This window comes from Clupea harengus, chromosome 1, assembly GCF_900700415.2.
Source record: "Clupea harengus chromosome 1, Ch_v2.0.2, whole genome shotgun sequence".
Lineage (NCBI taxonomy): Eukaryota > Metazoa > Chordata > Actinopteri > Clupeiformes > Clupeidae > Clupea > Clupea harengus.
Genome location: NC_045152.1, coordinates 26,024,691 through 26,047,399, shown reverse-complemented (window position 1 = coordinate 26,047,399; position 22,709 = coordinate 26,024,691). Strand labels below are relative to the sequence as shown.

Here is a 22,709-nt window from a genome sequence, read left to right as displayed (position 1 = left end):
ATTGGTTGGAGGCAGTCAATATTTTACAAATTTTAGGGCTGACAATGAACAACTTCTATGACCTGCAACCTTCCTCTCATGTGACAGTCATGCCACTGCACCAAGACAAAGTTCACTTTGCCGTTTCCTCTCACTCACAACCAGTTAAGATGACCTTCCAGGCAGTTGCTCTCATCTGGCTCGGTCTCCTCAGCCCTGCATCTGCTCTCTACAAGCAGTGGATCCCAGATACCAACTATGGAAATGCTACAAACTGGGATAAGGGCTCCGTTCCATGTGGGGCTGATAGAGTGTTCTTTGCAGCGGAGAGAAGAGTGTCTGTGTATGTGGAGACTGTGCACTCGGTGCTTGAGATGAGGCTGCCAGTGGACGGGGAACTGATCCTGGCCTCAGGAGCCGCTTTTGTGTTGTCCGACGGCAGCGACCCAGGCTGCGGAGGGGGAGTGACGGCTAGGTTCAAGGACTCTGAGAGCCTGAGATGGTTCAACCCAGAGCTCTGGAAGGCAGCAGCCACCTGGGATGACCTCCAGGCCGGCCGCTTCCTGTTCTCCGTGCACGAGGAGAGCGTGCCATGCCTGCAGGACGACGTGGTCTTCCGCCCTGCCTCCTCATTCCGGGTGGACGTCTCCTCCAGCCAGCAGGCGGTTCCTGTGAGGAGCGTCTCCATCCAGGGGCAGAAGTTCAGCAGCGGCTCATCCTTCTCCCAGTACCTGACCTCTCGCTCGGGCAAGCTGCAGTTCCACGGCTCCTCCTCGCCGGTTGTCACGCCTCCTAGCTGCAACGACGCAACGGGTTGTGAGTGTGGGAACGCAGCCAATCACGAGCGGATCTGTGCCAGCATCACATGCCCCGAGTTAGCCTGCCAGAGGCCCCTTCTCCCGGCGGGCCACTGCTGCGACGTGTGTGGTGCCATCGTCTCCCTGCATGTCTCCGGGGCTTTTAACCTGGAGTCGTACCGCCAGCGCCTGCTGCACCTCATCCTAAACAAGCCCACCTATCGCTCCGTCAGGCTTGGCCTCTCTAAGGTGCGGGAAGAGCAGAGGCTGTTGGGTTTCGTTCTCCGCACGTCACAGCCAAAGATCCAAGTGCTGCTGGTGGAAGAGAATGGGGAGCAGACCAGCCGGCTGGCGGAGGCAGCAGCCAAAGACATCATCTCAGATGCCCGCTCTAACAGTGGCGATCTGGGCATCGAGGGGGCGGATGTAGAGCTGTCGTCTGGCAATGCAGGTGGTGCGGGGGCAGGTTTGGTGGTGGGGGTGGTGTTTGCCGTTCTGCTGGTGGTGGTATTCCTGGTGGGTGCGGGGGTGTTTCTACACCGCCGTGGGACCATTTCTCTTCCCAGTCTGCCAGCCATGCCCTCCATAAGCTGGAGGAAGAGCAGTGAGGTGGGTGACCTGGACAGCCCACTTGACCACGGCTTCGATAACCCCATGTTCGACAAGAACACACTCATGCCCTCTGAGCCAGGGCTGTATGGGGAGAGTGTAAACTCCATCTCAATGACTCAAACAGGAGTTCACTTTGTCAACCCTGCTTATGACGAGACTGACTTTAATGCATAAATCACCAGAGCCCTGCAGAATTCTCAGTCACCCTTCTAACAAATATGATCAGAAAGTACATTTTTAATACAATAATTATTGTTTGAACCCAAAAAAATGGTCTTTCATGAAAGAAAATGTATAATCTACTGATTAGTATGTAAAATATTCTTTATTGTGGACATAAAAAAATATTAAAACATTTGAAAAAGAACTAGGCGATTTGTGATTTCTCATTTTTGACCAACATGCCTTACTGCATCTAAACTTAACAAATGAATCAGTGCTTAACTAGGCTCAGGAGACAAATCCCGTTGTCCTTCTATGAGAGCCAGAAGGCTGGATAAAGTGGCTCCACGAACTGTGAACTGTATTCATGCTAGGTACATCTATATGATACACTCAAAGATCTGGCGCAGTTACCATGCTGGTTTGCTCAGGGTTACTTCTGTGTTCCAAGTAATACAGATCTCCTTTGCAAGGGGGATCGAACCCTGGGCGCTGTCCAGTGTTTTCTCGCTTAGTAACTTGGAAGACACACGGAGGAAAGAAAAAAACACTCACACACGCACACTCAACCAGACCCACAAATTCACAGATACACATAAAACAACACTGTTAAAATCTTAAAATCTCATAAAATGTATGAATTCCTGCTTTTTATTTCATGATATACACTGCTATATATGCATGTATGTATATATATATATATATGATATATTGCATAATCAATCGTGTTTTAGACTACATCTCCATTCCTAAATGATTGAAACATGCACTTACAATGTCATTAAGGTGCCTTGAGGAGTCATTAAAAACGAAATAAAATATTGTTAATTAAAAAATGAAAATCGTTTTGGGTAAGGATACCCTTGGTCACCCATACAGAGTTACAAGATAATCTTCCTTTAAAACCCATGCCATTTTACTCATCAGCGCCCTCTAGGTTACATCTATGTTATATACGCACAGACCTGAGGCTGTAAACGCGCTGGTTTAGCTCAGGGGTTACTTCAATGCAGAATTCTCTCCTTCAGAGATCCCCGCAAACCTCCCTCGAAAGGGGGATCGAACCCCGGGCGCTGTCCAGCGTTTTATCGGTTAAAACCCAGGCCGTCTTCAATCTACTCAACAGCGCCCTCTAGCTTACGTCTATGTTATATACGCACAGACCTGAGGCTGTAAACGCGCTGGTTTAGCTCAGGGGTTACTTCAATGCAGAATTCTCTCCTTCAGAGATCCCCGCAAACCTCCCTCGAAAGGGGGATCGAACCCCGGGCGCTGTCCAGTGTTTTATCGCTTAGTAACTTGGAAGACACACGGAGGAAAGAAAAAAACACTCACACACGCACACTCAACCAGACCCACAAATTCACAGATACACATAAAACAACACTGTTAAAATCTTAAAATCTCATAAAATGTATGAATTCCTGCTTTTTATTTCATGATATACACTGCTATATATATGCATGTATGTATATATATATATTTATGATATATTGCATAATCAATCGTGTTTTAGACTACATCTCCATTCCTAAATGATTGAAACATGCACTTACAATGTCATTAAGGTGCCTTGAGGAGTCATTAAAAACGAAATAAAATATTGTTAATTAAAAAATGAAAATCGTTTTGGGTAAGGATACCCTTGGTCACCTATACAGAGCTACAAGATAATCTTCCTTTAAAACCCATGCCATTTTACTCATCAGCGCCCTCTAGCTTACGTCTATGTTATATACGCACATACCTGAGGCTGTAAACGCGCTGGTTTAGCTCAGGGGTTACTTCAATGCAGAATTCTCTCCTTCAGAGATCCCCGCCAACCTCCCTCGAAAGGGGCATCGAACCCCGGGCGCTGTCCAGCGTTTTATCGGTTAAAACCCAGGCCGTCTTAAATCTACTCATCAGCGCCCCCTAGTTGACATTTATGTTATATATGCACATACCTCAGGCTGTAAATGCGCTGGTTTAGCTCAGGGGTTACTTCAATGCAGAATTCTCTCTTTCAGAGATCCCCGCAAACCTCCCCCGAAAGGGGGATCGAACCCCGGGCGCTGTCCAGCGTTTTATCGGTCAGTAACTTTAGAATTTACTGTTAAGATGTACCCATGTATAAGAACGTGTTAAGACATTTACGATAAATCCGTAGCAAAATAAGCTTATGTCCACACGGAAGCTCGACCTTTTACAACTTCAGTCCCATCGGTAACCACCAGGGGGAATCATTGCGTAGTGATAACATTTCCGCTCAGAAAAAGGAGCAGGCGAGAGGGTTGTCTTTTGATGCACAAACAGTAGTTGCAGTCCAGCGTCAAGCTTCACGCCAGCTGTCGGTGATACAGGTTTATTATATGGAAAGTACAGTGGTGGACAGTAACGAAGTAGATGTAATTCGTTCCTGTACTTAAGTAACATATAGATATATCTGTACTTTACTCAAGTCTTTCTATTTGGTGAGACTTTATACTTTGACTCCACTACATTTCAAATTGACTCCATTACATTTAGTAAAACCTCTCGTTCCTTTTTACCAAAGCGAAACCTGTGTTGCCTGAACACCCTTGGCCTTATTTGGGCGAACTTTTTGAATTGGAAGAAAGGAAGAAGGGCTCATTTTATTTTAAGTGTCTTTGCCTGCCTAAGCACAATACAATATCCAGTAAAACGGTACTTAATAGCATATTTAATCCAGAGTCTCCAGCCGTTTAGTGTGGTGGAGCAGCCATCATTTCAAGATCTCTTGCAAGATCTTCAGCCCAATGCCTCTCTGATGTCAAGGACCACCTTGCGACGCAAGATAGAGTGTTTTGTTTTGACTTTCGTCTGTGTTTGTACCTAGGGTTGTGTAGGGAACATCACTACTATCACTGGTCTTCAGCACAAACTAGTATAACACCACATTCTCTGATTTTGTGGAACTAGTTCCTGTAAAGGTATTTATCATACTTTGAAACATAAATCAGGATTTATGAGTTTAAGGGTAACACAGACATACAGATATGATATAATAAAGGAGCTTATGTTTTACTCCACATTTTTTTTATAATTAAATGTGCAACTAAGTTACAAATAAATGTAAAATGAAATAATTGTTCTCTAGTGCTGTTATTTCATAACCACTTGGTCTTACCTAATGGCAATAGATAGCTTTCAATGTTTTGTGCTTATACTCTTTTTAATAGACAAATGTAAGACACTATTTAAAGAGTGGCATGAGTATTTTCATCGTATATATGAGTTGATTGAGCAGAAGCTTCGATGTGAAAATGATAAAAGGCCATTAGAACCATAATTCATCAAGGTACTTTTACTTTTAATACTTAAGTATATATGAAGGCAAATACTTTTATACTTCTACTTAAGTGGAAATTCAAAGTGCATACTTCCACTTTTACTGGAGTAATATTTTACACAAGGTATCTATTTCACTAAAGTACGTTGTTAGTGTACTTCGTCCACCACTGGGAAAGTAACATAGCACAGTTATTTGCACTTCATCACTCTTCGGACTGTAGCTTATTTCTGCTGTTACCCACCCTGGCGAAAGAGAAGGCTATTGAAGAATGATAATGAATGTTGAAAAGGAGGGGGATTTGTGAAAAGGACCCCAAAGTGCTCTCTAGGACTGAATGGGGAACTCCTTCTAAAGCAGCAAGAAATCAAGCCGTACCAAACCCAGTATGCCACCCAGGGGCGGACTGGGGAAAAAAAGTGGCCCGGGAGCAGTGGCGCAATTTTTTTTCATGTTTGTAATCGCCGCCACGCCCCCTACCCCTGCGCACATATTCTGCCTTGAAACTGTGAAGTTGTTAGGGTGGATCACTAACCGCCACTGCCACGCCCCCAATTTAGATTGACGTGAAAATATTGGACCGGCACGAACCCCGTCGGCCCACCGGGGATTTCCCCGGTATCCCCGATGGCCAGTCCGCCCCTGTTCATGCAACAGTGTCATAGTCCCAGTCACACCATAAAAGGCTACAACACCAGCCTGATAATCAACATACACCCCCACTCGGTTCAGGGGCTCTCCCTGCAGGCAGCGCTCCTCCCCTGCATGCCAGCAGGAGAGTCTGTGGCTGCTTCGCCCAAGGCTCCAGGAGAAGGTGTTGCCTGTGATGCAGCTGCTGTACTCCACGCTCTTCCGCTTGATACTTTTGCAGGTGAGGCCCATGTACGCTCCCTCACCACTCAGATCCACCTCAAAGTAATGGCGGCCTAGAAAGGGGCTCTCACAGGCAAAGGCCTGGCGCCAGTGCTCAAAGCGCTCCGGGTGCTCAGGGTAGCAGTGCTGCCAGGGAGTGGTGTTGGTCATTCTCCTATTCCCCACCGTCAGCCTTAGGAACTGGTGCGCTGAGTCAACATTGAATGTTAGACTGGTCGCATCTGTGCGAAGCATACAAGGACTTGGTGAGTTGGTGACTCCAGATATGAAGAATATGTAGTAGTCAGTTCTATTGTTTTTTTAATTAGTGTTATTATTAAATTATTACAACCCTATACACTAATAATTATCCATACACTCTCCGTACAATATTTGAGTATTTGAAATGGTTTCAAAAGAGTTTCTCAGAAAGTCACTGTGAGTCACAGGCCCAGGTTCATCATGGCCCCTGAGGTCTGAGAGTGGGGATTGGATTGCGGTATTAATGCCCAGTTCCTCTGCAACAGACATCGAGTCATTCGTACTGCAAAAGCACAGCTCGACATGGAAATAAAACATGCCACAACTCGATTGTTGACAGCAACAATAATCACACGTGATGAAGTATGCTGAAGGACTATTTGATCAATCTGATTTTTGTTTGACTGGCCAGATGCTGCCCACCTGCTGCCTCACTCACCTCTTTGGCATGGGTCAGTGAGTTGTCGTCTGTAGGAGGCCAGCAGCTGCTCACACAGCTCCTGAGTGGTGTCTGATAAGGTCTGCCTGAAGGTGATGAGACGGTCTGGAAGGCTGATGTAAACTCCAGGCAAATCAGTGTCCACTGAGCCTCTCAGCCACTCACAGTACTCCTGTAGGGTTAAGGTAAACAGCTCAACCCAAGAGAATAAACATCAAACAAACCACTATGGCCACATTCTGTATCCACAAAAACACAGGTTAAATGACAGGGTAATGTCTCTCTGGTACAAGAGATGAATAGTCTATGTCAAAGGTTGACTTTGTTGTTCTCATAACAATGTAAGATGACTAAACATTAGATAACTGACTTTGGCGCATACAGACAGGCATAAAGATAAGATGAGCTTTGTCTAGTCACGTACTGCATTGATTTCCCATCTTCATGCTACTGTTATGTGTAGTCTAGACTGGTTCCTCTCACAGTTCCTGATCGATTCACATTATAACAAAGTAGGGGAAACAAAAAGTCATTTTCATGTCATAATAAATTCCACCGACCTGCATGAAGTCCACATCATTTGTGTTGTTGCTGAATCTCCCCCCCAGGACGAGGGCCTTCTTCAGATGGCATATCTTCTCCTGCAGGTGAGCCTCGATGCCCTCTGCCTGGCACACTGCCCGCTTGAGTTCCCCCTCCAGCACCTCCCACACCTCCTCTCTGGCCCTCTCAACAGCTGCATGAAGTTTGGTGAACTGCTTCTCCAATGTAATCTGCAGGTCTATCACTGAGCTCTGCAAGGACAGGTTCCACACCATATAGATTCAGTATATGTAATAAATAAATGAATGAATAAATATATTATGTATAATGTATACTTCCTGACAAGTTGGGCCGCACTGATGATGACATATTGTACGTTACAAGTGGCTGGGCCATACCAAGTCAACCCCAAAGTTTATTTGTGCAGCGTCTCTGTGCGTGAAGGATGCTGGTATTACATTAGTTAGCTCTAGCTTGTGTATGCTCCCCCTGAATGCTAATGGGGGATGTGCCCCCACACCTCTGCTGAGCTGGTATTGTGTTGCAGACTGGTGATGGCATCCTCTGCTGTGAAGACTGTTTTATTCATTTCCCTCTTGTTCCTCTGCAGCTCTGCCTTTAAATGACACACATACACACCCACACACACACACACACACACACACAAATATTTATTTTTCTAAAAGCCAACAAATTCCTTTGTTGCTGCCCTCCATGACAAATATGTTCCCACCATCTATTTTGTTATACGATCACTTATCTCCTACTACACAAGGGATTACTTTTATACCACAACTGAGGATTTAAAAAAAAATGTAATCTAAACGTTCTCTGGCCTCTGCAGATGTGGTCAAGAAAAAGTGGAATAAATAAGTGCTTGCAATTTCCCATGTAATTGAAACAAGCCTGTATTTGGTCTCTAATAATTTGGTCTCTGTAATATACAGAATACAGAAAGACGTGCATTGTGTTATTGGCAACATCAAGGACATCATATGTTCCTGTCCTGATATGTCCTCCATATGTCTTCACAAGACATTGTTTATATTTGAGAAATCTAATACATTTGAAATATAAATACATTACAGCAGTTAAGAAAAAACATTTATATGAAAATAAGGCTGCAATCCATGTATTCACAAGTGCATTTATGTTTCATGTGTTCCTGTGCATATGTTCCTTTATGGATCTGTGTGCTTATGTTCCCATATGGATGTGGCTCCCCGGATACCCGGTACCTCAGCCAGTCTCCGGGCCTCCCCTACAGGCTCGGTGTGGTGCTCCTGGTGGCCCTGGTCCCTGCAGGCGTGGCAGAGGCAGCAGCCGTCCGTGCGGCAGTACAGCTCCAGCGGCAGCTTGTGTTCCAAAGAGCAGCGCATCTCCGAGTCCAGCTGCGGTTCCACCAGGTGGTGGCTCTTGAATCGCTGGTTCTGCAGGTGAGGCCGTAGCTGGGCCTCACAGTACGACACCAGACAGGTAAGGCACGACTTCTCTGCCCTGCAGGGGCTATCAATACAGGAGTCACACAGCACATTGTCTGTGTGCAGATCTTGTGCGCCATGCTTCAGGGTCTTGCCAGACGTCACCACCGTTATGTCACCACCGTTACAGTCTAGCTGGTCAGCACTGTTAGTTCTCTTACCACTGCCAGCGTTAGCACTCTCCTTATTCCCCCTGCATTGGTCTCCTTGACTCATACATTCACCCCTCTGAACTATACAGTCCTTACCAGCACTGTTTAAATTAACTCCCATTTCCTTTTTTTTAGAGTGCTTTTGCTGTCCAGTGTTGCATTCCTCTCTCCATCGTCCATGCTGTGATGGCTGTGGTGTCTCTCTTGCCTCTCCAGCTGTAGTTCCACTTTATGAAAGATTATGCCTGGAATCCAGCGCTCACACTGGCAGCAGTGCAACATGAAGAACCCTGGCCCTGCCCTGCCTGAGGGCAGCCTGTCCCTCCCTACTATGACTCCTCAGAATCAGAATCAGAATCAGAATCAAGTTTTATTGGCCAAGTGAGTTTGCACAAACAAGGAATTTGACTTGGTAGAGTGGCTCTCAATGTGCTTACACAAAATATACATTACAACACAATACAAAACAAACAGTGCAACAGTGCAACGGTCTAAGAAGTTTAAAAAATATATACAAGGCGGAATGGCTATATACAGTAGCTGTGAAATGTTACACAACAATAGTGCAAAGAAGAAGTGGAGAGTGCAAGAAGTGCAGGGATAAATATATATGCTATATGTGCTACAGTGGGGTTAGCTGTTCAGTAGTGAGACGGCGAGGGGGAAGATACTGTTATTGTGTCTGGAGGTTTTGGCGAACAGTGATCTGTAGCGTCTACCAGAGGGGAGGAGTTTGAAAAGTTTGTGTCTGGGGTGTGAGGGGTCTGCAGTGATTTTTCCTGCCCGTTTCCTGACTCTGGAGGTGTACAGGTCTTGGATGGTGGGCAGGTTGGCACCGATGATCTTTTCTGCAGACCTGGCTGTCCGTTGGAGTCTGTTCCTATCCTGTTTGGTGGCCGATCCAAACCAGACAGTGATTGAGGTGCACAGAACAGACTCTATGACTGCGGTGTAGAACATGATCAGCAGCTCCTGAGGCAGGTTGTACTTCCTAAGCAGGCGCAGGAAGTACATCCTCTGCTGGGCCTTGTTGATGATTGTGTTGATGTTGGGTTCCCACTTCAGGTTCCGGGAGATTGTGGATCCCAGAAACCTGAAGGATTCCACAGCCAACACAGTACTGTTGTGTATGATGAGGGGGGTCAGTGCTGGGGGGCTCCTCCTGAAGTCCACTGTCATCTCCACGGTTTTAAGCGTGTTTAGCTCTAGGTTGTTGCGACCGCACCACAGGACCAGCTGTTCAACTTCCCGCCTATATGCAGACTCATCATCATCGCGGATGAAGCCGATGACTGATGTGTAGTCTGCAAATTTTAGGAGTTTAACAGATGGGTCTCCTGAGGTGCAGTCGTTTGTGTAGAGTGAGAAGAGTAGCGGGGAGAGCACGCATCCCTGAGGTGCACCAGTGCTGACTGACCGGGTGCTGGATGTTGTTTCACCCAGCCTCACCTGCTGCTTCCTGTCTATCAGGAAGTTTGTGATCCACTGACAGGTGGAGGCAGGCACAGTGAGCTGGGTGAGTTTGGTGAGGAGGACTTCTGGAATGATGGTGTTGAACGCCGAGCTGAAGTCCATCTCTACCCCTCTTTCAGAGTTCATAGAAGAAAGATTCTTGAGAGATTTTGTCAAAGATGATTTCCATCCCTACCTAATTGAGATTTCAGTTCAGTTCGTACTAATTACCCCAACGCAAAACTGACAACTAAACATCATACCCATGGCCCTACAAGACATTCATTTCAGATGGTTTAAACAGTAAACCTGTGCCCAATTTCTGCCCTTTGTCTAGATGTATGTATGTCTTCTGTGCAGCTATAGAGTGACTGTGAGGCTCATATAAATTACAATGACAGTGTTGACAGTGAGACAAATATTATGTTCCATGGGGTAGGAAGCAGCACAAAGTGAATTCTATTTTTAAGCATGTAAAACTGTTTGTTTGTTTTACTGTACTATAGATATGAGGGCTTCTGTACTGTAATGGGCCTCTGGCCTACATAGTGTTAGTGGTGAAGTTATGTCTGACAGGATAGACCCTGTTTCCTTAAGATTACATGTGGCAACATATGCATAGTGAAGCTAGACTGGAGTCTTCCCCGCCTACACATATACACAGACACAGACACACAGACACACACACACACACACCACACACACAGAAATGCAGATTGTTTTCCATAAATTGTGGGGGTTTATTTGTGCAATTAATTAATCTCCCTCAGTACATTTAAATACAAAAATACATATATTATAAATACAACTATTTACAGAGAAATTAATTTACATAAACCATCCTTTGCAAGTTGTTTGTCTTATAAATGCTTCTAGAGAGTAATTTTACATCGCTGAGTAAAATGCTACAATACACAACAGCACATAGCAGAGACCATGACAGACTCCATGTACATACACAAGGCTTTGTAGGCTGTTAATAAACTACAGAGAATAACAAAACATGGAGACTGGCAAAATACCAGCCGTGTCTGGTGTCCTCGTGCAAAATGGGTGGACTTCCAACTCTGTGTAATAAAAAGGGTGCATTTCTGACTTAGTACATAAAAGCATGGCCTGAGTACAATGACTGTCTATTTCAAGTGCAGGCATATCAAAAAGTGTGTACTTGAGAGAACGCAACTGCACCCTAACTAAACCTGACGCTAGAAGATTTCTTCTTAAAGTGATTCACTACAAAGGTTTAAGAATGCAAATAAGTTCATTTTAAGTAGATCACCTACTCCCGCTGCCTCAAACGGTGGCTATGCATGTTCATTCCACCCACTGTACATGAACAGGTGATTTTGGCATATTATTACAGTATAATGATCTCAGTCGGCCTATCAGCTTCTAGTAAATGTGACCCTGATATGACATTGTTACATAACCACCAAAGTGGCAATTCAAATAATATTCAGTATTCAGTAAACGTTGTTAACATTAAGGAAGCTCAACATTGTCTTGCAGACAATCTGCTTTTGTAACATTGTCTACAGGAAGTGTTTCATTGGGCTGCCTTTTAACATAACATCTACATTGTCACCCTCACACCAGATGATGGTGCCAAGTAAACAAAATAAGGTTTGTAAATATTAACATGCTACATGTTTATGGATTTCTAACATTTAGTGATCAAATGTTCAAATTAAAAGCGCTGAAATCAGGTTCACTGGTCACGCTCTTCACTTGGCCAAGTGGTCAGCCAAACTAATGAACATAACAGAATGGCAGAGTATCCTGATGAGGAAAACTGACATTCTGTTCAGGTTTACTGGACAGTGTGTCCTTTCGAAGACTATGTGCATGGGGTGATCACAGCACTCCAGAGCGACCTGGTAGCTGAGCACCACATCAGTTGTACACTGTACAATGTCCAGAAGGGGGAGACACTGGGCTGCAACAGGTCAGAGAAAGGACAGAGAGAGGCAGAGAGAGAGAAAGAGAGAGAAAGAGAGAGAAAGATTAAAGTATTCACTGCTTGGAGTTACAGATTCCTCAGTGTCATCAGATTCCTCATTCCAAGAAGCCAACAGACTAGACTTCAATCTCACAAATGTGCCACAAAGGATTTTCTGGGATTCTGTGTACTTGGCAGATTGTGAGACCTTTGTGAGACAGACCATACTTTTGGTCTATTCCTCCCACCAAGAAAATAGAGCATAGAAAGTAGTATAAAAGTAGAACTCCTGCACAAACTGTCAACACTACAGGGACAGAGACACTGGCATATACACTGGGCGAAGGCAACAACTATGGCAAGTACAAGCACAGGAGTGGCCAATCACAATCCCACGTGGACTCAGGTCACGTTAAGTAATTGTAAGGTGTGTAATTACAACTAACGGCACTAGGTGACACTAATGTATACACCGTAGAATAGACCATTGAATCAATGATACTATTAATACACCAGTTAGCCCATGTCTTACATGCAAGTCTGGTCCCTAAATTTAAAGTCATGTTAAAATGGGTTGGCATTAACACCTGCACATACACCAGCCTGTCAGAACTATTACAGTGACCTCAAGGATATCAGTTCTGTACAGCAGCACTTTTTCATGACTGTGCACTGAAGTCCCTCAGTGAGGGCAACTGGTCCAACTCTCCAAATCACGTTCTTCACCCCTTTGATTCAGGGTGTCCGCTTGGCCAGTACTCTTCAACAGTCTTGTGGATTTCTGAGAGCGCACCTTGTTATCTGAAAAAAAAAAAAAAAAAAAAAAAAAACAGGTATTTGAATAAGGTGTGATATACAGTAACTGTCCTACACATGCATGTCCATTAAGGTACACTATAGATACAAAGGAGCCATTATATCAATGGTGTAAGTGCAAAATTATATACTGGTAGCTTTTTAAACATTCTTGACACAGACCAAGTTATGAATAAAACAATGATCTATTGTATTTAGGAAAATCAGGATTTCATCACTCATAAATTATGTCTGGACATACCTAATAAATGCCTCAACTACTTACAACCGAGACCTGGATATTGCACAGTTCATTTCATTTGTTCATATGTTACATGTTCCAACAGCTAAAAATGGTATGCGGAAGAATTATACAGACCCTGAATATCCCAGAAAACTGTCCTTCAATTATAATAAATGTGATCAAAGGTAACTAGCCAATGAAGGAAGTGCGTTGTAAGGATTAATCTACATACCTGTCATTCACTACACTCTGAATACAAAACATCTTTTAAAGTTGCATAATGTTTTATAAATAAAACAGTTTCACATAGATAACCGTAATAAAACTACTTTCATATTGTTGCAGTTGCATACACTGGAAGCAGCAGATCTGATATTGAGATGAGGTTTTGAATGATGATGTAAAATAACAAAGGTAAGGCTGAAGTCGGGGTGACAGAAAGTATTTTCAAATCAAATGTTAACTCACAGTGCTGTGTCCTCCATGGCCTCTGGGTCCTCAATGGTCTCTAAGCGTCTCTTGCAGGCGTCCATCATCTTCTTCCGGGGCCCCAGGGGTATGTGGATGCCCTTCAGGTCGTCATCGGAGCAGAGCAGCAGGGCCTCCAGGTCGATCTTCTCCCGTCGGAGGATGGGGATGAACTCGTTCATGTGCTGGGCAGCCAGGAACACCTCCAAGGGGTTGCTCTCCTGCTCGTCGTCGTCGTCCAGGCCCAGTTCCACCTCGTCCCAGGGCAGATCCTCCATGTTGCGCTGCTGCAGGCTGTGGGCGCTGCCGATGCTGTCCTCGCCCGCGCTGGGCGACCGCTGCAGCCGGCTACGCAGGCGCACTTTGGTTGTCGCCTCCTCCAGGCCCGCCAGGCTGCCCTCGTCGCGCACCCCGATGTCAAACAGGCCCCCGCTCACGTAGTTGCGGCGGAACACCATGGTGCCCAGGCCGGGCCGGTTGAAGAGCGAGTCGTGGCCGGAGTCGGTGCTCACCTCCGAGTGGTCCACGTAGGGCCCGTGCAGGTCCGGCTCGCTGATGGCACGAGAGATTGAGTCCTCGTTGTCAGAGGGGAACATGTGGCGAATGTTTCGGCGAGAGCGGTTACTGGGGTTCACGTACGTGCCCTGCTTCAGGAACATGACGTCGTTGCCCAGCTGGAGTCCGGACAGAGAGCGAACGCTCTTGCGGCCGTCCTCGTAGATCTTAAAAGTCCCATCGCCCTGCTTCTTTTTCTCAAGCTTCTTCTGGATCTTGGTTTTACCCCGGGTTGTGGCATGAAGAGTAGCCTGAGAAGAGAGACAAGATCAGGCAGAGCTTAGAATTTATAGCGTTGCTGGGTCTACTCTTAAACTACGATACCATGAACACTAAAACATGCTCAAGGCATGAACCCCCAGTTTGTCCACTAAAAGATTTATGGCCCCTCCAGCCTCATTGTGCAGTCTGAATTGAACACACAACAAGAGTCTGCAGAAATGTCTTGACAGTAACACCTCCACAGCAGTTGGAAGCAAACCCATTTTCCAAACTAGGCACTCCAAAGACTCTCTGAATAATATGCTAACTATGTAATTCACTAGTTGAGTGTATTGACGGGCTTGTGTGTGTTTTGGGTGGGTGAAATGGGTGTATATTGTCAGGGTCTCTCACACCTGGGAGTATGGCACACTAATTGTGGCAGTGTTGAAGAGTACCCGGCTGGCGCTGCTGCCGGTGTAGCTGGAGAAGCTCATGGCGTCCGACACCGAGGCCTCCGGCGCCTCCTTCTGGAACTTCCGCTCCATGCGCCGGTGGTGCTTCCTCTGCATCTTAACACAGTCCTTGATCCGTCGCTCGGCATCGTGGAACGCCCGGTTCTTCAGCTTGCCCACCAGTTTGGGGTTGAGGGCCGACTGCTTGGCAGCGATGGAATCCAGGTAGCGCACACAGTCCATGTGGGTCTTGGTGGCGGCCATGTCCAGGGGCGTGTGGTAGTCGTTGTCCAGGCACCAAATGTTGGCACCAAACGACACCAAGAAGGACAGGCAGTTCTGGTGGCCATTGGCAGCGGCCAGGTGGAGTGGTGTATTTCCCCATATGTCACACTTATCAGGGTTCCCTCTGGTAAGAATAAAAAGGCAAAGAGCCATTAGTGAAGTAGCAGAATTTGAATTCAGATCTTTTCCTAGACTAGGCTGTCTGTTTTTGCTGTTTTTTCTGATCAAATTTCCCAGATAGAATCTGAGTTTTCCACTGGCAATTTGTTTGATTGTTTTGGGTGAATACCATCCCTCCCGGGATCTTGCAAGGGTTTGTTGTGATTGTTGCAGCCAAGAGTAACTGAATTTGCTGCTGGAATTCTAAGTTCTGATTCTGAGTTAAATAAAATCAATTGCAAATACTGCAAGAATCCCATGACTATATGAATATATCGCGGTAATAAGAAAAATTGCAATTACAAGAAATCCTTGAATTTGCGCAAATTTGTGAAAACGCATGATTTCTGATGGTGAAGGACATATTTATCATTTGTGCAAACCTTATTCCCACCAGACAGGACAATGGTCTCATTCAGTTGGTCATTCATCTCAATTAAGGATTTCATTGTGATGTAATTATGCATACATGTACACCAATACAGCCAAACAACTGTAAATAATTAATCTCAATCATGCACAAGCCATGCATGAGGGCACAGTGGTGAATGGAGAATGACATGGTTGTCTGGATTTCTCTGTGTCAAAGATTCCGTAAACGATGTTTTACAACAGGACATTTACACACTAGAATGGCACCTAAATGATTCAAAATCCCTTTAAGCTCCCACTAACCTCATTCTTCCTCATCAGTGACAACTGTCCTAAGGCACACACACAAACAAACACACAGACACACACTCACCTTTCCTCCTGCTGTTCCCTATATCCAACCGGTCCGTCCCTAAGGTCACCTCTTTACCTGCTTGGCTCGTACAGGTGCATAACCTGATCCCTTCATCACAAATGTGCAGTCAGTATCCGATTACAGGAAATACTACTAGAGTTGCACCAGTGAGCACAATATCACTGAATTCCCGGGCTCATACAACCATGGCTTGACACCTCACTTCTCATTCTGACCACAACACCCCACCAGTGCATGCATATCCACAAACATCCACCATTGCACATTAATACTAACACATACGCCCACACATACACATACTAAAACACCTCCTTCAGCATCACAGAGTCTACTCATCCCTTCTTAATCTATAAATAGGATCCATGTTAAGCTTTAGAATGCTGGAGCCTGACTCCTCCAACAGGAGTGATCAATATTTCATGTGCCGCAGGTGAAGCTTTAGAGGGCAGTGGTGCATTATTGATGGGGAGCTCTGAGCGCTTCAATTCATAGTGGAGAGAGCTGTCTGCCACAATGTTACAGAGGCCAGCATCTGCAGGAGAACCCAACATCTGCTCAAGAGAGATCAACACCGGGGCCAGAGTAATAAACATCTGCACATCAGGGTTTCCACTACGATTGTTGCTAGGATCATTGTGTTTCTACCTTTATCATCGTCATTTTCCACTTCTTCTACCCCTGGAGTCTATGGCAACCCGTAGAACCCTATGGTAAAAAGTAGCCAAATTTTCACCAAGTTTCATAACTGCACCCCAAGTGCTCTAGCGCCATTAACGGGTCAAAGTAAGACGTGCGTTTATGCACACACAACTTTTGAAACATTTCCTCAACCGAGTTCAATGATGATGTCAATTTCTGCCATATTGGATTTTATAAAAATGTCAAAGGATGTTCACAGGCCACACATTTTGCCCAATCCTAACCAAAAATGCAGATCATCTTCAGACCAGGCCCCACAAAGGTGGCTTCTTGGTTTTCGAGAGTGTTCGCCCATCACATCCAGTCGAAATCGGCAGAAATGGGGTCATACCTCAGCCACCCTTTGATCAAAACCAGACAGGCACCAAACACCAGGCACTGCAATAAGCAGAAATATGTTTTGGCTAATAAGTGTTGGGGTCTGTGCGCTAAAAACAAATTCTTATGTCTGGTAATACTGTGGGAGATCAAGTACTGTGGAAAGGCTGAGCAACTTATGTTAACCAAATTGGTCGCATATTGGAATTTATTGAAAATTTTCACAGGCCTCACAAAAGATATTTGTTGGCTTTTTGATTTTCGAAACTGTCTTTTATAATCAATCAAAGCTGCCAAACAGGAAGTGAGATCGTATCTCAGCAACTGTTTCATGAATGGACACCAAACTTGGTATATGGACTCCAGCTCCAACTATGCTAAAACCTGTGACACCCATCACACAGGAAAGAAGTTCTCTGGGAATCTGAAAAACCTATTCGGCCATCAAGTGACATTTTGTTGGATTGTATTTCGGCAAGTGAGCCTTGTAGCCATTTATGTAAGATAACATTTAGCTATGAACAGAACTATTCTGAAAAGTAAATGTACTTAAAACTTAGTAGGGGGAAACATGTTAAACGCTCAGATTCCATGCTACTATATTACCCTGACGAAATGACATCTTAGTCCAAAATCAATTGCGAATCTTCTTTTGTGTTTAACTTACAGATCAACAACTAGGCTTACATTAAGCTGTGGAATAAAAACTCACTCGTTTTAAGTAGGCTATCCCTAACTAACGTGACTGTTACTTCCATTGCCGTAAGTCACCAAATTGGGCCTTATTGCTGCAGTAGACGGTCAGCGAGAGGCCCAACAGGAAGTAGCCCGTAATCCGGCTTCACTGCTCTCCTTTTAATGGAGTCGGTCTGTCAACTCTTTTCATTGTCTGTGGTGCTTACAGCAATGCCCTTGACAGAGCGACATCAAGTTTCCATGGCAACTATGCCCCACTGGACTGCTGGGCCCCCTCATTGCTACTTGCAACTATATTTTCTAGCTGTGTCCATAACGAATTTCATTTACCAGACAAATGTGAAACTTTCAATAACAATCTATGTTACAAACACATATAATGTAACCGGTAGGCTATAATGTAGCCCTAGGTTGCCAAAAGATAAGATATAGTTCCATTATTGATTTGTTTGCTTTGGTTGAACACAAATGTCTTATTTGATGACTTGTATGAGCATTATTACTGGACATTTTGAACTGCAAGTTATTCATTTATCATTGTTTTTTAAATACATTTTACCAGACAAAAAAAAAAACGGACGCCCTGCTGCACAGAGAGACCACCCTTCCCCTGTGAGATAAACACTAACACAAGTACCAACATCTGTGAAGCAAACACTAGACTCACATAATGAGTGGAAAATGAGGACCTAAAAAAAACACACAGATCAGAACATTCCACTGGCATTGCTATGATTTTTTACCTTTCTGTAAATTGAGTAGCCTATTCCCTGCATCTTTTAACACATCCATTCAATCGCGTGACTTAGGGAGTGTTATGTTTATGTATCAGTGTCTGTATTTTCTTACTTATATGACTTATATGACACATCCACGGACTGCAACAAATCTGGCTGAATTGCAACAAACTGCTTTTCAGGCTGCAAATGTAGTTATCATAACAGGAAATGGATTACATAAAAATCTAATGTTTACTGTGAAGATTTAAGTGATTTACTGCCCTTAAGTGTTCTCACACAAAACGACCATGACATAACCAGACAGTCTCCACTATATACAGCAATAAATATGTCCTGCAATAAATATGTCCTGAAATATTGGTTCACAGGATTCTCACGCTTTGCAGATGATAAATGGTTTCATATATGATGAAGTACTGTCAGGCCATTTTATCTTTTATTCCTGTTTCTTAAACAAAGTGAAAGGGATGTATGGCTCTGCATGTACATCCCAACGGTAAAGCGTTCAAAAGCACCGTTTCCACCTGATTTATATTAGCATTATATTCTCTCAGCAGAAATATACAGTGTACAGAGCAGAGGGATATATTTCTTCTTGTATATGTAGCCCTGGTAGTTATGGGCTCACATAGGATGCAATGGCAGATCAGGTTCCGGCTTGTAAAAATACTGGTGGGTAGAGCACAACACAATCAATTACACTGACCGACGACAGAGCATAACGCCTCCATTCATTCAGAATCCAAGTATTGATCTCATTCCTTAGTATGGACTGATATGAGCTTCGTAGAACAGTCCAGATGTGCTTAAACTCCAGTGACATTAGGCTGCAGCTAATTGCACAGGGTCCAATGAACATTACAGTGCAGATCGAGATCAATTTAGCTTAAACACGGAGGGGACAGTTAATAGGGTTTGACCATTCTAAATCAATCTGGCACGTATTGCACAGCACAACATAGCTCTAAGCAAGGGTTGATTCAAATTCCTTTTTGTGCAATATGCATGGGTGTTCCTATCAAGTTCATGTTTTACAAGGAACACTAGTGCGTGTCGCCTTCCACTACCAAAATCAAAACGTTGTTCCCAGGCATGTACTTTCCGTCCGTCTCATAAGCCTGGAGGTTATTGTCTGCAGAGCACAAGCTGGCACACGGCCAAGCAAAAGATTTATTGTCTGTTTGCAGGACATTAAGTTGGAGGCATTGAGGCTGAGGCCATCAAGAACTGAGGACATCACTCCCAATATAACATGTAAGATAATATGTAAGATATTCTAAAAGTTGCATGTTTTATAATAGCCAGAACGCAACACCCCTGGTTGTATATTCTAACTCAATGGATGTCCAAGTCACCGATGGCTCCAGTGACTTTTTATTTAATTTATTTTTTTATTTCCTGCCCTCCTTCATGAAGGAGATCATTTCGAAACACTGTTAATGACTTCAGAATATATTAATCAAGTGCCTTGTATTAATATATACTTTGTATAAATCATGTGCTTATGTAAGCAGGAACATGGCTTTTCTGTGTTTCTGCGTCTGTGTAACTTAGATTATTAGGTGCCACTTAGTCTGCATATGTACAAGAGCATGTTTAGACCAGAGGTGATAAGCTTCTTCTGACCTTGTGCAAAACTGCCATCCTTGCAATATAGGGAGCCTCGGACGTCAGAGATCCACCACGTGGTTATCCCTGCTGAACGCTAAACTTCTTTCTATATAAACATTGTGCGATGTGTTTATCAGGGCTTCACTTTCAGCCTTGTGCTGTGAGTGAGCCCGATTGCAATTGTTGTTGTTGTTTGTCTAATAAGTATACTTATATGCAGCTCCAGAGTTCTGAGGTAACTATAGTCAATTTTCACCTAACACTTTCGCTGCCCGCTTATTTAGCTGTACCAGCTCAGAAGGCCTGACCGATATCTGAACATGGCTCAAACAGGCCATCAGAGTATCATGTATAGAAATGTCCATGGTGTCTTTTCTGCTTGCTGATTTGTTTTTAGCCTTGTTTTGTCAACTACTTTGGTTGCCGATTACATGTGGTGCCCTAGCCAACTGTATCTGTAACTGTATCTGTATCCTGTCTAAGTCATAATAGTAAATTCCATTAGTGAAACACGGAAGTGCACAAGGCCGAACAAGGACACATTTCTTTCTTTCATACATGAAAACTGGGTCTAGTGAGCACTCATGTTTGCTGTCACACAAAATACCGGGCTACTGTTACAGTACCCCAGACAGCAAGCATATATCGGTCCACCGGTGGATTTTGGTCGGCACCCAACTGGTGTGGTGCACTACTTCTGGTCCGCACTCGGACCTCCATCATCTTCACTGGGTGTGGATATGAAGAAAATAACATAAAATGTTAACAATTCCTGGAATTTCTAAATCATATCCTTGGCATAGTTTATTTTAAATATCAGCCGCTACTAAACCCTACTAAAAGGTTCTCAAGTGGAAAAATGACATGAACATCCATACAAATGTTAAGGGTTGGTGAAAATGAATGAAGAAGTATTAATGAGTAAAAAAAAAAAGGATTTGAAAGTGAGTGGCGAAGCGGTGGGCCGTTTGTCTGTAACTCACCAGAGGGCCACCAGCGGGCCACCCAAAACCGGTATAGGCAAAAGGCCAACAGACCGCCAGCTGTACCCCCAGCGGGAAGACAGTGATCCACTGGCCTTGTGCTATCAGGGACTGAACAGGCTAAATCATTTTTTCTTAACTTGTTACTGACGAGAAAGATGAAACATTTACAGCGCACATCGCGGGTTTAGATGTGGTGAGCATGGCACAATGACAGAATTGATGCCAGCCTGCCTCTCTGTGGATTGCTGTATCAGCTGACCGGTCATCCGATTTGCCTGCCAGAGCAAAGTGGTCACTTCTGTCAATTAACCACTCGCATAATGAGCATGGGAAGCAAAGCAGGTCAGCTGGAAAGATTTTGAACAAGGCCTTTGTATCCATACTGCAAGCGCTCAGAATCCCTTGGAAACACTCGAAGTTTAGAGTATAGCATCACCAATTCCACAACACCACGAACGAACGGAGAACAAACCTAACTGAACTGAAAAATAAAAAGGTTTTTGGGTTGATGATATTACAAAGTGTGCAGAAATAAAACAAAAGATAACATGTTCACATTAATATATGAACATAATCTTTTCAGCCTATACACATTTCTACCACTCATTCATACTCAATTGAGAGTTAATTTTCAACATTTCTTTGGGCTCTGCTTTTGGTCAAGTGTGAGCTTCCAAACTTTTTGGCATTGACCATAACCTCCATTGGGACGAACCATTTGACAGTTTAATTAGTGTGTTTTCATTTTCTACTGTTCTAACTTCCCTTGTTTTAAAGGAGAGCCCAAAAATTAGCGCTCAAATAAACTATAAAAAGTTTTTGTCCTCAAGCCATAAAATGTGCTCAGACCTCACAAGCTAAACGTGATCAAATGGCATCTGACCTAAATCTGGGTAACAAGATGCACACGTTCTAGCATCTCATTACGTAATCTTAGGTTTAACATTCGATACTATGCATAGTGACAAAGCGTTCTTTGAGCGGCTTCGGCTCTCGCATGCTAGTTTTTTCCCCACTTGCATGACACGTATACAACCGACAATGGATGCTGAAACTTCAAAACTAAAACTCCCACCGCGGATGCAACAAACACGCTTGGCGTAGTAACTCACCCTCTCCCAACGACTAATCGTAGGGCTTCCAAATTGCCGTGATAAGCGGCCCATAAGGTCGGTGTCATTCCATCTTCATCAGGTGCGTTGAGGTCCTTCCGTGTGGCCTCTTTAAGCAGGTCGAGGTAGCCATCCCGAGCCGCCTTATGGTACTTGTCATTCATGGTGTAATCGCTCCCTCACCGCCATAATGCTGCTATCGCTCTTTGCATTTATTCACCCAAAGCGAGGTTCCAGGGGCTGGAGCAGAAGCCCCGCACCTCTGCTCGCGAGCGGCATGCCCGAAATCGCGCTGCGGAGCAAACTAGGAAGCACGCCCAGGGTTTCCATGGACACCTTGGATGCTAACTGATGAAGGCGTGGTTTATGGCTCAGCACAGCCTCCTACAGTAGCCCTCCAGATCAGGAACGTACCTCTCTGAACGTAACTCAAATCTCACAATTGGGATAAAATTAAAAGGATTCCATTTTTTGGAAGTAGATGCGTTATTTAATTTCAGTAGAAGACACATGCATGTATAGGCTATTGTGTCAAGCTTTATCCATAGCCTACATTTAAGAATACATTAATGATGTGAATGTTTTTTGAGACATCAATTATTATGAGATATCACAATTTCCAACATCACTGGTTGTTTATTGGGGTTTTTTTTCTCCATACTGAACTTTTTTTTCT

General features: G+C 44.2%; 3 protein-coding genes across 4 annotated transcripts; 1 reads left to right on the top strand and 2 right to left on the bottom strand.

Moving 5' to 3' along the window:
* Positions 1-40: 40 nt before the first annotated feature.
* On the top strand, positions 41-1,755 carry amn (amnion associated transmembrane protein). Its single transcript, XM_012826433.3, has one exon. The coding sequence runs from the start codon at positions 45-47 to the stop codon at positions 1,560-1,562; it is 1,518 nt and encodes a 505-aa protein (XP_012681887.3). The 5' UTR covers positions 41-44; the 3' UTR covers positions 1,563-1,755.
* A 3,236-nt stretch (positions 1,756-4,991) lies between these two features.
* On the bottom strand, positions 4,992-8,634 carry LOC105899272 (tripartite motif-containing protein 16-like). The gene is made up of 5 exons (XM_031570503.1): positions 8,176-8,634; positions 6,955-7,188; positions 6,395-6,566; positions 5,520-5,936; positions 4,992-5,011 (listed from the first exon to the last, which is right to left on the bottom strand). Exons 1-5 carry the CDS (start codon positions 8,632-8,634, stop codon positions 4,992-4,994), a joined length of 1,302 nt encoding a protein of 433 aa, XP_031426363.1.
* A 2,092-nt stretch (positions 8,635-10,726) lies between these two features.
* Positions 10,727-22,374, bottom strand: ush1ga (Usher syndrome 1Ga (autosomal recessive)). 2 transcript variants are annotated; one of them, XM_031573534.2, is made up of 4 exons: positions 22,034-22,373; positions 14,641-15,088; positions 13,469-14,274; positions 10,727-12,762 (listed from the first exon to the last, which is right to left on the bottom strand). In XM_031573534.2, the coding sequence occupies exons 1-4, from the start codon at positions 22,195-22,197 to the stop codon at positions 12,759-12,761; spliced, it is 1,422 nt and encodes a 473-aa protein (XP_031429394.1). In that variant the 5' UTR covers positions 22,198-22,373; the 3' UTR covers positions 10,727-12,758. The 2 variants fall into 2 exon arrangements, with proteins under 2 accessions (XP_031429394.1, XP_012681919.2); XM_012826465.3 differs by lacking the exon at positions 10,727-12,762 and having other exon boundaries at positions 13,465-14,274; positions 22,034-22,374.
* Between the last annotated feature and the right edge of the window lie 335 nt (positions 22,375-22,709).

What these genes read in the sequence shown, in the direction of transcription:
- ush1ga (XM_012826465.3), bottom strand. Translation starts at nt 22,197, where the DNA reads ATGAATGACAAGTACCATAAGGCGGCTCGGGATGGCTACCTCGACCTG. An exon ending in CGATTAGTCGTTGGGAGAGG is followed by an intron (nt 15,089 to 22,033) that starts GTGAGTTACTAC and finishes TATTCTTACCAG; the next exon opens with AGGGAACCCTGATAAGTGTG. An exon ending in TTAGTGTGCCATACTCCCAG is followed by an intron (nt 14,275 to 14,640) that starts GTGTGAGAGACC and finishes CTCTCTTCTCAG; the next exon opens with GCTACTCTTCATGCCACAAC.
- LOC105899272 (XM_031570503.1), bottom strand. Translation starts at nt 8,634, where the DNA reads ATGAGTCAAGGAGACCAATGCAGGGGGAATAAGGAGAGTGCTAACGCT. An exon ending in AGGCCCGGAGACTGGCTGAG is followed by an intron (nt 7,189 to 8,175) that starts GTACCGGGTATC and finishes CTGTCCTTGCAG; the next exon opens with AGCTCAGTGATAGACCTGCA. An exon ending in ATGATGTGGACTTCATGCAG is followed by an intron (nt 6,567 to 6,954) that starts GTCGGTGGAATT and finishes TTAACCCTACAG; the next exon opens with GAGTACTGTGAGTGGCTGAG.
- amn (XM_012826433.3), top strand. Translation starts at nt 45, where the DNA reads ATGAACAACTTCTATGACCTGCAACCTTCCTCTCATGTGACAGTCATG.